Below are 16214 nucleotides of genomic sequence, written 5' to 3'. Positions count from 1 at the left end.
GGTGGGGTCGTCAGAGGCATGAGGGGGGGAGGGGTTGTGTGGTGGCAGGAGAGAGTGGGCATCTCTGCTGCCGATCTTCAATTTGTTTTTGTTGTTGTTATTATTATTATTTTAATTTGCGTGTCAAACCTTACTTTCCCATCAGTGCCTGAGCCAATCAGCGCTCAAGCACTGATCAGAAAGTAAGGCAACGACAGCTCAGACCTGTCGGTAAATCTTGGCTGCAAATGTGACACAACGAGGTTAGAGGATTGCTTGGAGTGATCATTTTCATATTAATGACCTCGTTGTACTACATTAGCACGGCAGTATCAGACACTGCTAGAAAACTCAGAAAAGACCTTGCTAAGCTGGACTGATAATCTGCCACTAAAATCGACTGGATCCAGTTTAGCGAGTACATTAAAGGCAGATTTTAGTTTTGAGAATCTGCCCCCTAGTGTTTTCCAACCTTTAGAGCAGGGGTATCAAAGTCCCTCCTCAAGGGCCGCAATCCAATGAATATGCATGAGATCTATTTTGCATGCACTGCTTTCATTGTATGCTAATAGATCTCATGCATATTCATTGGAGAAATCCTGAAAACACGATTGGATTCTGTCCCTTGAGGACCGGAGTTGCCCATGTCTGGGCTAGATGGACTAACCAAGAGCATCTCCTACATCAGGGGTGTCAAAGTCCCTCTTCGAGGGCAGCAATCCAGTTGGGTTTTCAGGATTTCTCCAATGAATATGCATGAGATCTATTTTGCATGCACTGCTTTCATTGTATGCTAATAGATCTCATAAGTTTAAGTTTATTAGGATTTGATATACCGCCTATCAAGGTTTTCTAAGCGGTTTTTACAATCAGGTACTCAAGCATTTTCCCTCTCTGTCCCGGTGGGCTGACAATCTATCTAACGTACCTGGGGCTATGGGGAAATCCTGAAAACCTGACTGGATTGCGGCCCTCGAGGAGGGACTTTGACACCCCTGATTTATCTTTGTTATTTTGTTTCATGGAAATGAACATCTTGAATACAGCAGAAGATGGACTTTCCATGTGTTTCCCCATGTGCAGGGCAAAAGGACAAAGACATAAAAATCGATAGGCTACACCAGAGCTCCCTTTCCCCAGTTGCCAGACCTTGACTGCTCCCCTAAGGACAATTCTAGCCATCTCTGCAAAATTCAGAAATGTTCCTGACAAGGGTCCCTATGTTACTCCTAATGCTCTCATGTACCCTTGATAGGAGACATAGGCAAAGCTATTCTTTCTTAGATGACAGGAAATAGAATCCCCAGAGCTCTAATCCACTTCTGGTTTTCTGCATTTCTAACCACCATTATGCTTTATTGGTAACAAAATGGTTGATAAGAGGGTTTAGAGAACTAAAGTTCATGAGGGATTAAAAACCAGGAAAGTTTACCTCTTGGATAGATTTGCAGAGGGTCTGTTAATTGTCCATTGACCTGTTGTTCCATCACCGTGCTGTAGTACTGTGGAGCGAGACAGAAAGGAGATTAAGACCATGTTCTAAGACCAGATTGAATACATACTCACACAGAGGAAGATTTCTGATGGGCTGCAAGATGTGGTGAGAATTTAATTCCAGACCGTGGAGTACAGAGAGGAAGATTACAAGGGGCCAACATTCACTGCAAAGCTGTTGCCTAGAATTTGAGGCCCAGAAAAATCCGAAAGATTTAATTGGAAAACAGATCTAAACACTGCAGTCACTATACAGCAGCAATGTTTTCTGCTATTATAATTCAGAGGACAATACATTATGTCAGGAACAAATTATTTCTACACATCTGATCTTTTGCATATAAAGAGAGCAAGCTTAATGCCCCAGCACTGGTGCTGCCCAGGAGATCCCCAAAAGGCCTTGGTCAGGCTGTCACACCTACTGTCCAGCAGAGAGCATGCTTGGATCAAGCTCCAAAAGGAGTCAGTGCCTGCGACAGTGACATCCAAGAGAGCCAAAAAAAGCCCAACCCAGATGAGCAACCAATTCATGATTAAAAAGCAAACCAAGACACCAGAAAATGCCCACATCTCAAAAAACAACGATTCTTTCGAGAGGGCTGTGGATCAATAACTCTTGGTCAAGTACCTGTTTTGAAGGCTAAAACTCTTAAGTAATCATCGGACCTTGTTTTGCAATTAAGTGGTGTGTTTCCCATGCAAGACAATTCATTGAGAAGCAGCTCATAGTGTGCCAGCAAGCGACTGCAAACCCATGTTTCACCCCAGGGGATCACATCAGGTACAGGTTTTATTTCTTGGATTTAGCATATGCATTTTCATAGGTAGATCAAGACAACACAAGAAAATGACCTGCTAGATCTCAGGCAGTACTGTCTAGGAGGATTGGCTTACCCTCTGCATTGCGCCAGAAAAGTGAATAATGCTCCTCCCACATGAGATAACCGTTGATGCTCCAATCATCGTCCCGTCCCCCAACCCTCTATACTAGACATTAAACAAAATACCTGCCTCCATCTTGGAAAATGGCAGGACCTGACCCCACCCAGTGCATCCCAGTCTGTGGAGACTGTCAAAGAAGAAAATTCCCTTATTTGGCAGACAGACCCAGGATACACCAGGTGGGGTCAGGGGCCACCATTATCAAAGCTGACAGCATAGAGGCATGAGCATGGAGATATCACCCCTGCCTCTTCAAGGTATAGCAGATACATGCGCCAATAGACAACAGGGATTTAAAAAAATAATAAATATAAAGGTCTAAGAGGGAAAAGGTCAAGTCAGGGTAAAGGGTGTGGTTGCCACTAGACACCATGGATTTTTTTTTTTTTTTTTTAAATTGTCGATGGGTATCAGGGTCAATACAAAACCTGCTCATTGATAAATGAATAGCTATGGGATTTTTTAAAAATTAATTTCATGGTAGAAGCCACAAATTGAGCCAGTAGAATATGTCTAACACATGGGCGTATAGGATGAAGTTAAGAGGTGATAGGCTCTTTATCTGCCATCATGGCCCATCTAGTCTGCCCATCCGCAGTAACCATTATCTCTTTGTCTCTCCAAGAGATCCCACTTGCCTATCCCAGGCCCTTTTGAATTCAGTCACAGTCTCCGTCTCCACCACCTCTTCCAGGAGACTGTTCCATGCATCTACCACCCTTTCTGTAAAAAAGTATTTCCTTAGATTACTTTGCAGCCTATCACTTCTTAACTTAACTCTGACGCACTTTCATGTTGGTCTTATCACAAGGATCCAATTACCATCTCCAAGTTTACCTTGTTGATTGCATTCAAGCTTATATTTGATCACTTTACTACTGGGTTGGTTTTTATTTTTTTTATTGGGGGGAGGGGTTAATACTAACATAGTAACAAAATAAATGACGGCAGATAAAGACCCGAGTGGTCCATCCAGTCTGCCCAACCATAAAAGCTCCATAAATTAACTTTTTAATTTAAATGGTCCTTTTTCTTAGATATTTCTGGGACAGAAACCCAGAGCCTTGGCCCAGTAGTGTGCTTAGGTTCCATCAAAGCTCACTCCAGCCCATCTTCAACTGAATGGCCATTATACGGGACACATATGGGAATGTAGACATGAAGTCTGCAGCTGAATTCAAGAAAACATGGAACAAGTCTACAGGGAGAGGATGAGAAAGTGAATGGAACACTGGATAGGTCTTTCTATGGTTATTGCATTCCAGCTAATCAGCCATAGAAGCTTAACTGAATGTAGAATATCATTTGTTATGTTGATCAGTTTTGTCATCTTCCTTGTTGGTTTTCTGCTTTTCTGAGTAGATGAGCGAACAAAGTATGCTACCCAGGTGTTCCAGGTCTTTCATCCAAGCTTTGTACTATAAAATACCATCTAAGGATCCATCTTCCTCCCCAACTACAAACTCCTGCTAGCATTGACTAAGCCATCACAGTCTACCGTTAGCAACCTAGCTCTCCCCTACCTCAGCTCTTGGTGACTCCTTTACAACGCTGCCACCTTCGAACCTTGCTCCTGCCACGCTCTTTGCTCTGGATTCTTTGACAAAGTTTATCCAACCTGTTCCAAAATTACAGGCCCCAGCTAAGCTCTTCTTTAAATGCATAACCATTTTTGTCTCCATCACCTCCACTGAGAGTTCACTTCATGCATTCACCACTCAAGTAGAAAACAGTTCAACAGGAATATGGACAAGAAGAACCTATAACCCCTTTTCTAGCTTCCCAACTAACAATGTTCAAACCCCACGCTGCTCCCTGTGACCCTGGTCAAGTCACTTAATCCTCCACTGCCCCAGATAGATTTTGAGCCCACCAGGACAGACAGGGAAAATGCTTGAGGATGGGCTAAAAAAACTGAATAAATAAATAAAACAGGTTAATAGTAAAAATCCCTGTTCCTCTCTAAGGTAATCTTGCAATGAGTAAGACATTCTACCGCTCTAGAGAGCGTATTAAGATGATAATTGCTTTTAGACACGGCTATTTCTTCATACAGGGAAAAAGGGCATCTTTTGCATAGATGTGACTTCTCATTCTGGACTGTGCAACTTATGGGAAGAGGAGGCTTTGAAGGAATTTCTTCATAAATCAGTAAACAAAACAAACACAAGTCTTTGCTACAAATCCTGCAGGTGACAGTGTAAAAAGATTTGAATTCACTTGTTCAGTTAATAAGGGGTCCTTATACCAAGCTGTGTTAGGCCATTTTTTCTGCGAAAGCAGTGGTTCCCACTCAGGTTTTTGGGATAGCCCTAATGAATATGCATGGGGCAGATTTTCATGCCAGTCATCTCCATTATATGCAAATCTCTCTCGTGGCTGGTGGTCCTCCAGGACAGGCTTGGGAGCCACTGCGTTAAAGCATCCCATGTCAGCAAGTTCCTGTACTAACATTACTGCACAGAAACAATGCAGGAGCTGAAAATAGAAGGTGGAAAGTTTTTAAAACGGAAAAAATGACAAAATCGGAGCTTTTACAGTCTGGGTGAAAATTGCCTTAGCAAGGACCCAAGATTCTGCAAAGACTGTCTTCCTCGCTAAAGGACAGTAACGTAGAGCTTTAGGCTTTAGAAGTATGGGAAATATCAATCATGTAACTTGTCAACCTTTTGGGACAGCAATAACTGTTAACAGGCAGTCCGGAAAAAGTCTGAAAATGACTGGCGCTCTGCACGCTTTGCACAGGAAAATTAAGATGCCAGTGGCTATTTGGAACACTGTTCAGGTAGCCTTTATAATAGAAAATTTGCCATTTATTGATCCACAGCATGTAACCCTCTTGCTTCCAGAAGGCTGCAAGCAACTTTCCAATCAGTGGCTGTCAACAAAAATTGCCTTTCTATGCTGATGTAAGAGACCAGCAGCCCCTTAATGCATCTCACACTAGCGCAGAATGGGCTGCAGTTTCCCATCGGTATTGCAATTCTTAAAAACAGCACACAACTTCCTCAAGCCCCAACTTAAGATTCTTATATCTAAATCAAGGTGGCTTACAATCACAAAAATGCAGGGATTCAGCTCAGACTCCTCTACTTTCCCTCCCTCCCTCCATCCATCTATCCTAGTACTTCACCATGCTAGGGCCTTCCAAGAGGTTATGCCTCAATTGCATTGCTTTAAACCTCTGCAACTTACCAAATAGCTAGTACGGTATTTCTTTGCTAGATTTATTCAGGTGATTGCTTTTCTAGCAAGTCAGGAGCCCTCCCATGGAACCAAAAAGAGAGAGCAAGCAAAGTGTTTGTTCTACAAGGATGAAGATGCATCGGAAGGGCTTCAGGAAATCAAAAGGTCATGCAGTTTGGATAATGGGACCCATTTGATCCCTTGCCTCAAATGGCTAAGCTTGATGATGATCCTGGAGGTGTGAGTCAGAGACATAGAGCAAAGTACTGACAAGAGAACGGTTCTCTTGTGCCGCAGAGGAATCGCTAGAGCAGCATTCGTCATCTGAAGCTCAGATCAAGTGTGAAAGTCATCCCTAACTCAGTGCCCCGCAAACCTTTTTCTGCTCCGGCACACTAACGGAGCATGCTCAGGGAAAACAAAACGAGGTTCGTGTGGGGGCAGAGATGAGGAGAGGCATCGATGCCAGAAGTGACATTTGGCACACCCGGAATCTCGCCGTGGCGCACAGTTTGCAATTCACTGCCCTAACCTCACCACTATAGTGCATTCAATGTTGCATAAACAATTTGAAGGACTAATGGAGCCCTGGCAAGACGGACTTCCACAGTCTGTGTCCTGGATGTGGCAGATGGGGAAGTAGGCTCACTGCAAGGATGGATCTGAGGACTCAGGGGGAGGGAAAGACATCTTATACTGGAACTGTCAAAAGGAATAATATACTGGTTCAATATTGCCTTGATGATGGCTGTGGTTGTTGGGCAGAATGGACAGACCACAATTTACTGTTACTTTCTTACCTCATGTGATTTCTTCCTCCTCCTAACCTACAGGCAGCTAGAACCTAAGAATAGCCTCACTGGGTCAGACCAAAGGTTCATCAAGCCCAGTAGCCCGTTCTCACGGTGGCCAATCCAGGCCCCTAGTACCTGGCCAAAACCCAAAGAGTAGCAACATTCCATGCTACCGATCCAAGGCAAGCAGTGGCTTCCGACATGCCTTTCCGGCTCCCACCTCCCAGCTGTACTTCTCTTCACAAAAGGCTCCTACATGTGGCTCGTGGCTGACCCGGAAGGCTAGAAGGAAGGCTTCCAGATCAGCCGTGGGCAACGTGTAAGAACTGCTGCTCGCGGCTTTGTGAAGAGAAGTACGGCTGGGAGGAGGAAGCCAGCCAGAACCCAGGAACTGTTTGTAATGTAAATAAAACTTTCTGTGCAGCCCAGTTCGGCACAGCCCACGGCCCAGAACTGGTCCAGTGCCTGGTGGTTGGGGACCCCTGGGCTAATCTACCAGTGGCACTGTGGAAACAAAAGGACTTTTGAGTCAGCATTTGTTGTTGCAGATATACGGAGACTACTGAATCTTTATTACCAGTTGAATTTGGGTTTTCTCCGATTCATACATTTATGTGGGACTTTTGGATTGACAAATGTTTGGTTTATGTGTGTATTGTGTTCTATTTGTTTTTATGATTGTGTATGATATTTTGAGCTCCGTCTAGGACAAAGGCAGATTATAAATGGAAAATAAATCTAAAGTACAAAGATACTGCACAGATGGTTATGCAAGACAATCTGTTCCCCAATGAATCCTTCCCAAGGGGTTGCACCTTTCATCTATTCTGGAACTTCCCTTTTGTACAGGATTCATTTAATATCAGACAGCAAATTCACACATTGCACTCCAGAAAACCACGTTATACAGACAAATCGGAAGCCTGGGAGACATCTTCCCCCTTACCACAAACCATAGCTACAGGCATGCCTCGGGATCTGAGCCCTGCACTTTCACGGTTGCTCAGGTCACATATCCTTTTATCCCAGTTTGTTTGCAATATCGGTCTTTCCCCTGCCTGGGGGTTTGTTGGATTTTTTTATCTCGTTCCCATTGTTTTTAACTTTGATTTGACTACAATTGTTAAGAAATGCAGTATATCAAATAAACGAACTGTAACTTCTGCTGCTCAGGCAGGGAAACCTTGGCAGGTAGGGAGGGGTGACAGAGGAAATGCTTAGCCCCCAAGTCCATCTTTGGTCCTCCCCACAATCAACTTCTGGAGACAAAGAGAAAGTACCATTGTGATGAGGAAGAGTGATGACGATTTGAAGAAGCTTCACTTTCTGGTGTATTATGGCCGCAGACACTGATGAAGAACCGTTTTCAGCAGAGAAGTATTTTGGAGTCGAAAAATCCGTTCTGCAATAATTGGTCTTTTCTAAGAAACTTTTGAGATTCTCTCGATTGCCCCTTCACAGCCATAACTGCTCTTTCCTGTCTAGTCTTTCCTTCAAACTCCTTTGACGATATTATAACCCAGCATCAGATCAGCCACCTGACTATAAATGCCTCACGGACAAGGACAGCTCAAATACTGCAATTAAGCTTGTTTTACGGCGGTGGCAATGTACCTTGATTTCCTTCAATAGCAATGTTTTTGATATTGATCAACGTTACCAAACTTCTTTCAATTTTATGTAAACGCCAATGTAACCTGACAGTTAAATGAAATGATGTAACTGATCGCTAGTAAAGTATAGAACAGTAGAAAAAAAACGGTATTTAACAACCCATTAAGTAAATTACAACATAGCAAATGGTGCTTTGGAACATTTCTGGCTTTATCAATAAAACTCATTTTGCATGCGTGCACGTGTGGGTAAGAAAGTTAAATGAATGACATTTGCTGTGATGTTGCACTGCCATATTTTGTATCTACCGTATATTGGACTTGGACAGAACTGCAAAAATTATTCCAAGATGGGGAGTGATCAATGCAGATCACTCTGAGGAAAGGGAGGTTACCAGTGGTGTGCCTCAAGGTTCTGTTCTTGGGCCTGTTCTTTTGAACATTTTTATAAACGATATTGTTAAAGGGTTGTCGGGTAAGATTTGCCTCTTTGCGGATGATACCAAAATCTGCAATAGAGTAAACACGCCAGATGGTATGAATAATATGAAGAAAGACCTGGCGAAGCTTGAAGAATGGTCTGAAATTTGGCAGCTAAAATTTAATGCTAAGAAATGCAAAGTCTTGCATTTGGGCTGTAAAAACCCGAGGGAACGATACAGTTTAGGGGGTGAAGAACTAATGTGCTTGACAGAAGAGTGGGACTTAAGGTGGCCAAACAGGTTGAAAAGATGCTTGAAGGATGCTTGAGTGCACAGGGAGAGTTGTGGCCAGTAGGAAAAAGGAGGTATTGATGCCCCTGTATAAGACCTCATTTAGAATATTGTGTACAATTCTGGAAGCCGCACCTTCAAAAAGATATATAAAAGATGGAGTCGGTCCAGAGGAAGGCTACTAAAATGGTCTGTATACTTTGGAGGAAAGGCGAGAGAGAGGGGAGATATGATAGAGATGTTTAAATACCTACATGGCATAAATGCGCACAAGTCGAGTCTCTTTCAATTGAAAGGAAGCTCTGGAATGAGAGGGCATAGGATGAACTTAAGAGGCTGATGCAAGGCTAAGGATAGAAAAAGGGGGCTCAAAGCTAATCCAAGGACTGGGGTTGGGAAAAGATGAACTGGGAGTGTCTGCTCATCAATATGGGTGACTTCATAGCTCTGGAAGACAGAGTGAAGCAGGTGACGATGTCATCGATCCTCCTGGTCAAGGATAAAGGCCAAAATAGAGACGTTCACATTCCCAAGGATGAACGCTTGGCTGCGCATATGGGCTAAACAACAGCATGGGATGATTTGCCAAGGGCTACTGAGCAAAGTGTCTTCCATAGCAGACCTGCTAACCTATTGGGGATGGGTAAACAAAGCCCCCGAGATAAATAAAATATTAAATAACTTTGTAGAAATAGGAGAAAAGGCAACATCTGGAAAGGCCTTAAGTATAGGAATCAAGATTCTGAATCTGTAACGATTTATTGTAACCCGTTCTGAGCTCTTTGGGGAGGACGGAATAAAAATTTATAGACCGTCTAAAACAAAAGAAGAAACATCAAATCAAAGAAATGTTTGACTGTTGGCATGCTGCATTTGTCCATAGAACATTATCTTGAAAGGCTTGGAGGCCATCCAGGTGTGTTTTTTTTGGCAAATGGGAGACAAGCTTTGATGCTGATTTCCACCTTGAATTCTACTTTTGCCCAGTCTTTCTTATTATGGAGTCAAAGGTGGACCTTGGCTAAGGGTAGAAAGGTTTGCAGTTCTTTGAATGTGGTTCTGGGATATTCTGTGCCTTCCCAGATGAGTTGGGAGTAATTTGGGAGACAAAGGTTCTCACTGTGGTTCAGTGGAGTCCCAGACAGGACCAATATATTTCATCTCTTCTGGAATTTCCTTTGTTCATTGCTTAGTGGTTTGTATTTAACTCTCATGGGAAGGTTCAATATATAGTGAGGTTTTAAGTACGCAAGAGCTGGCTGTGTTCAATCAGTTCAATCTAATGATTCTTTTACATGGGTGTCTGATACCTTTGTTCCTTAAATAAATATGTGTTTACTCAGGGTACCTCTTTTCAACATTACATTTTGCTGAACTATTAGAAACCATTCAGTGACAAATCAGGAGGGGAAAACACCCTTTCACATCGCTGTCACTGGCTTCACCAGGTTTTGTACAGGATGCTGAGCAGACGTTTCAAAGCAGGGCTAGTGATCTGCCGTAGCAAACAGTGGCAATTTCCCATTCTGGTCACGGCCAAAGAAACACACAGTGGCTTCATCCTAATAAATGAAACACATTTTGTGAACGAGCCCATCTCCGTTCCACTAGCCACAGTAGTCTTTGAACCTAGAAATAGCGCCAAAAAGCTTGCAATTCCACACTGCTGGGAACAACATGTCATAACGTAACTTTAGTTTTCTCTACCGCCTTAATCAAAAGAATTCTAGGCGGTTTCCACAAAAGTGAAATGCAAAATTGTATAAAAAGACATTAAAAGTTTAAAACTGATAGGAAAGATTAGTTATGTTTAAAAATAAAGATAAAAGCACAGATTAAGAAATGAATTTACCAAATACTATTGTCTTGATTTCTTTTCTAAAAGCGCCATAGGACAACATGGCTCCGCTGATAAAGTTACCCAACCAGGACTGTTGTTTGCTTGCTTGGAAAGCAAGCATCCTATCTAAATAAGACCTGAGTTTACAGCCTAAAATCTTCGGGCAAGCAAATAGGTTGCAGTTCCTGGTATCCACACAGGGTTATATAACACAAAATGAGATAGCAGGAATGTAGGTGCCAATCCCCAAACAGAGGCATGAGAATTTCAATATTACTCATGCCTCCACTGGCAACCAGTGCAGCAATCGGTAATAATAATAATAATAATTTTATTTCTTATATACCGCTATACCATAAGTTCGAAGCGGTTTACAAAGAGGGTCGTGCCGGGAGAGGGTGCAGTGTTTACAACAAGATACATATGTTTGGAACAGGAAATAAGCTAGGTATTGGAACCAGGGATTTGAGAAACATAAGCTTTGTGGAAGAGTATGCATGAGAAGTCGGAATTACAATGAATAATATACAGGGAAATTACAATGTGCATGAGATAATGGGGGAAGTTTACAGTGAGAAAAGGATATTACAAAGTGAGCAGGAACAGGAGAAGTTTACAATACGATACAGGTTAATACAAAGTGAGCAGGTACCGGGGAGGTTTACCATAAGATAAAGTAAATTACAGGATGTTTACAGTGAGATACAGGATATTACAATTTGAACAGGATACAAGAGTTAAACGCTGATTTACGGGAGGAAATATACAATGTGAGTAAGAGAGGAACACAGCCATAAGCGTTGGAGGGGGAAGGAAGGGTAGGGGTGGGCATTCGAAGGGAATAAAGCTGGAAGAGGGGGAGAAACTTAGGTGGTGTTGCAGACTTTCTGAAGTCAGTGTATGATGTGGCCTCGAGTATTGGTTTTGCTAGCCATGTGTTCAGTTTGGCTGCTTGGAATGAAAGCATTCTGTCTTGTAGTGACATGATTTCAAGGATGGGTAAGTAAAGAGGAGATCTTTTGTGGGCAGTTGGTGAGGATTTGGGAAGCTAGGTAAGTTGGAAGCATTCCGAAGATCGCTTTGAAACTGATGCAGGCGAACTTGAAAAGGGCTGATATGATCGCTTTTCTTTAGTCCGAATATCAGACGAACAACCATGTTCTGCACTATTCTTCGTTTTTTCACAACTTTCTTGAGTACGTCCAAGTAGACAATATTACAGTAGTCCAATATGGATAATACCAATGCCTGCACCAACAGTCTAAAAGCTAAGAAATCAAAATAATTTTTGATAGTCTTTAACTTCCATAATATAAAAAAGAACTTCTTCACCACCAAATTTGTGTGATCTACCAAAGTTAAATGGGTGTCTAAGGTGACTCCCAATATTTTTTTTTGTTATTTTATTTATAAATTTTCAAATAAACAATCAAGTATATACTTGTACAGAAAGGAGAGGCATTAAAGAAAAATACACATTCCAAGTAAATATTAATTATAATCAAGGCAAAAATAATCACAATCTCCTCCTCAAGTCCTCAATTAATAGATCCAAGATGTAAAGCAGTGAGCCAATAAAGAAATCATAATAATATAAAGAAAAGGAAAAACAGGGATACTGTTAGCTGAGGAAGTGACCAAATCAAACAATGAACACTCATGTTCTTGTTATCCCGGCTTTCAGGTTGGCAGTTGTGTAGGGTCAAAGAAAACATATTTTTGCTTTTGATATAATATCACACATTTGCATGGGTGTCTTAGAAAGAAGGAGGCTCCAAGAGCGATAACTCCCGGCTTCAAAATCAAAAATTCACGGCGACGCTTCTGGGTGTCTCGTACCAGGTCCGGAAATATTTGTATTTTAAATCCCCAAAATTCTTTTGACTTGTTTTTAAAGTAAAGTCTCAGCAACCAGTTTTTATCTGGTGCCAAGGCAACAGTAAGAAGTAAAGTTGCAGGTGTCGCAATTTCCTTATCCGACTGTTCCAACATCAATGAAACATTTAAGTTCTGTTGGACCTCTGATGATGGTTGTTGTGTTCTTGATATTGTCCTTCAACCTTTCGTGTGGGCAGATAATAAACCTGAGTAAAAGGTGGAAGCAATTCTTCTGATATACCCAATATTTCTATCATTTCTCTCGGAGGTATTGTTGCCACTCCAGGGAAGTTAATTAACCTGAGATTATTATTGCGAGAAAGACTATCCAAAGCTTCCAATTTTCTTCTCATATTCATATTGTCTCTCATTAGTGTTTCATTAAGTTGTTTAGTGGCAGCATTTGAATCTTTAAGGTCCTGCATATCAGTTTGTAAACCTTTAATATTTGTTTCATGGGTGTTTAACTTTAATTCAATTTGAGAAATTTGGGGTTGAATTGATTTTGCCAAGTCTGCCACTAGATCCCATATCGCCTCAAGAGTTATTTCTCTAGGTTTCTCTATTGCAATAGATTGTTCAAGCTGAATAGGAAAATTTACAACAGCTGACCTCTCCTCCTGAGTGCTGTTCTCCTGGAAGCTGTATTCCCTCTTGCTGTTCAAAACCTCAGCCAACACCGGACTCTCAAAGCAGGAGTCCAAATCCAGTCTCCCCTGTCTGATATTTGAAGCCTCACAGGTTAGGAGCCCACTGACCTCCGATGGCTCTACTACCCGAAGTGTTCTGAGGAAGAGGGGGTGGTGTTCTGGCGTCGGGGCTTAACGAGATTTCCAAGCGCGGGGAGACCGCCTCCTGCTCACCAACGAGGGTCTCCAACGGAGAAGCCAACGCCGACACTTCCTGCATCCAGTGGATTAGATCTTCAATGTTGCCAATTCTTGCAGGGTCAGGGCGCCACGAGGCTACAGCGGCACTTTGGCCCCTTCTCTTCGGCATTGTCAGGTAAGGGCAAACGCCACAGTAAAGAGAAAAAAAGCCTATGATTCAATCTAGAATCTAACCGGGACGCTCAGCTAGCTAATCCCGTCGGCCATCTTGGATCCCTGGCCTGTGCTAACATTACATCTCAGCAAGGTGTCATTCCCAATATTTTTATAGATTTTAAAATTGGGTAGTCATGACCATTCAGGTGAAGCTATGTCTTAGTTATTTTGTCATTTGGACTTGATAAAAAGATTTTTGTCTTTTCTGTATTCAATTTTAGTTTAAAATTGGTTGTCCATTGTTCTAATTCAGACATAATATAAGAAATTTGATCTAAAATTTCTTTCATTATGTTATTCAAAGGAATTAAAACGGAAATATCATCAGCTTATATGTAAAAGATTACATTTAGCTTCTGCAGTAAATGGCCTAGAGATGAAATGTATATATTAAATAGCGTGGGTGATAACGGGGAGCCTTGAGGTACCCCTGAAGGATTACTCCAGAAATGGGAGTATTTTCCATCACTCACCACTCGATAGGATCTTTTTTTCAAAAAACCCTAAAACCAATTCCAGGTTCTTCCCGACAGTCCCATTTCATCTAAGCAGTGTAACATTATTTCATGATCGTCCAAGTCGAACGCACTGCTAAGATCCAGTTGTAAAATTAAAGTACTAATACCTGTGCTAAAAAAACCATAAAGGTGACTTAATATTGAAGCTAATACTGTCTCGGTACTAAAACCTTTTCTACTGGTGTTCGTTAAGAATATTATGTTTGTCTAGGTAATTCACCAGTTCTAGATTAACCAATCCCTCCATAAGTTTAGCTTGCTATGGGTCTGTAATTTGATTTTAGAGCAATAGATGCCTTTTGATTTTTTGGGGTAGGTGTCAAGAGCTTAAATATGGATTGGTCCAGCATGAAAAGATAAGCAATATTTTATTCAAGCCAGGCTTTTGAACATTCTGGTGGGTTTATTGCTTTTGCCATGGAAATCACCATACATACCTGCCACCTGGAGCTTCCATCGGAAGAGAGGTACACTAAGCCAAGCCGTACTTTTTAAACCTCCTCCGAAGATTAAGCCTGCAGCTATAGCGAGCACCAATGCTATTCCCACACAAACCAAGAGTTGGACAAATTCTCTCAGGAGCCCGGGGGGGTTTCATTTGCAATGAGCCATTACTTTAACTACTGCATAAAAAAATCTCGCCTGCATCAAAGCTCCTGCAAAAGTCATTAAGAGGCATTATTCTTCATATTCTTGACATGATCAGTAAATGTAACCATATTTTATAAATGCCAGGCATGCCCTTCCTCCCCTCCCTAACTTTCACAACTGAGACAAATCTTTCTAAAGCTTAAGCTTGCACGATATTACTCATGGGGCAAACCGAGGTGTCTGATTCATCAAAACATATTTACTTAGTTAGCCATTGGCTCAGCCTTTCCCAGACTATCTTGATGCACTGTGAAAATACAGTTGTTGGATTGGCCCGATGGGCAAGTTGCTGGAATGTGGAGATCCAGATTTGATTGCCAAAGCTTAACTTATTGAAGCAGCCACAGCTGCTACTGGTTGGGCGGTATACAAGAAAATAAATTATTATTATTATTACAGTATCCCCAGCCATTTCTCAACAGTAACACCTACAGGTTCCTGGACCATTTATTTCAAACTGGAGGCTAAACTCCAACTAGCTGGTCCTAAGTGAGACACAATCTCAAGGAAACTGCCTTAGCTGAAGCGGCTCTCTTTGGAAAAGCGATAGTGGTGAATCTGAAAGACTCCGACCATCCCATCATACCTTGGACTAGCAGCAAGAGCTACCCTTCCCAGCAGTGTAACAGAATTGTATTGCAAGGGAGAAGGAAGGGGGTGACACAATCTGCCTCAATCACAAAAGCTACAAAAATCACAAAGACTAGGGAAATACTTTTAACACACATAGGAGGAAATCTTTTTTCACTCAACAAATAGTTGAGCTCTGGAACTTGTTGCAGTTAGTTCCTGGAGGAAAAGTCCATAGTCTGCTATTAAGGCAGACGGGAGAGAATCCACTGCTTTCCCTGGGATCAGTAGCTTGGACTGTTGCTACTATTTGGGTTTCTGCCATGTGACCTGGATTGGCCACTGTGGAAGCAGGCGTCTAGGCTAGATGGACCAATGGTCTGACCTAGTATGGCTCTTCTTATGTTTTGTTCTAGGCAAGTAAGCTTTGCAAATAAGTTCAGAACCCCAGACACATTAGATCTCTTTCTGACTGCCTGTTGTCAAAAATCCAAGACACTGATAAATGTGAGGTCTGAATAGTGGAAATATTGTGAGGCAGACACAGACTAGAGCAGAGATGTCCAACCTTTTGGCTTCCCTGGGCCGCATTGGCCAAAAAAAATGTTTCTGGGGCCGCACAAACGCTACAGCAAGACAGAGGAAGGAGCCGGCAAGACGGTAAACATCCAGGGCAGCAGAAGAAAACACTGCATTATCTTCGACCGGGGCCGCAGGTTGGACACCCCTGGACTAGAGATTTTATTTAAACTGCAAACCAAATGTTGCCAAATCCTAGGGCCTGCAGTAAAAAGAACTTTGCAAAGGATTAGTTCTACCCAACATCCCAGATTATACCTACATAGGACAGCATGGCTTTCATCTCCTCATCACTCCTGACTGTGATCCGATCGCCGTCCTCATCTTCATCTGAGTTAGAAGAGAAGAAAATGGAAAGCACCAGTAAGCTCTATGCCAAAATTCAGATTAGCAGTAGCATCAAGACTTGCA

General features: G+C 42.1%; 1 protein-coding gene across 7 annotated transcripts in view; it reads right to left on the bottom strand.

Moving 5' to 3' along the window:
- The window catches only part of MAP2K5 (mitogen-activated protein kinase kinase 5), a 229552-nt gene that overhangs the window by 204994 nt on the left and 8344 nt on the right, over positions 1-16214 (bottom strand). For all 7 annotated transcript variants that reach the window (XM_033920062.1, XM_033920063.1, XM_033920066.1 and 4 more), the window contains 2 exons: positions 16066-16133; positions 1412-1481 (listed from right to left, as the gene is read on the bottom strand). In XM_033920062.1, coding sequence (XP_033775953.1) covers positions 1412-1481; positions 16066-16133 — 138 coding nt within the window. The remainder of the gene's footprint in view (positions 1-1411; positions 1482-16065; positions 16134-16214) is intronic.

The sequence above is a fragment of the Geotrypetes seraphini genome, chromosome 14 (assembly GCF_902459505.1).
Source record: "Geotrypetes seraphini chromosome 14, aGeoSer1.1, whole genome shotgun sequence".
In the NCBI taxonomy this organism is placed as follows: domain Eukaryota; kingdom Metazoa; phylum Chordata; class Amphibia; order Gymnophiona; family Dermophiidae; genus Geotrypetes; species Geotrypetes seraphini.
The sequence above is the reverse complement of the archived record's forward strand: the minus strand, read 5'-3'. Positions and strand labels throughout refer to the sequence as shown.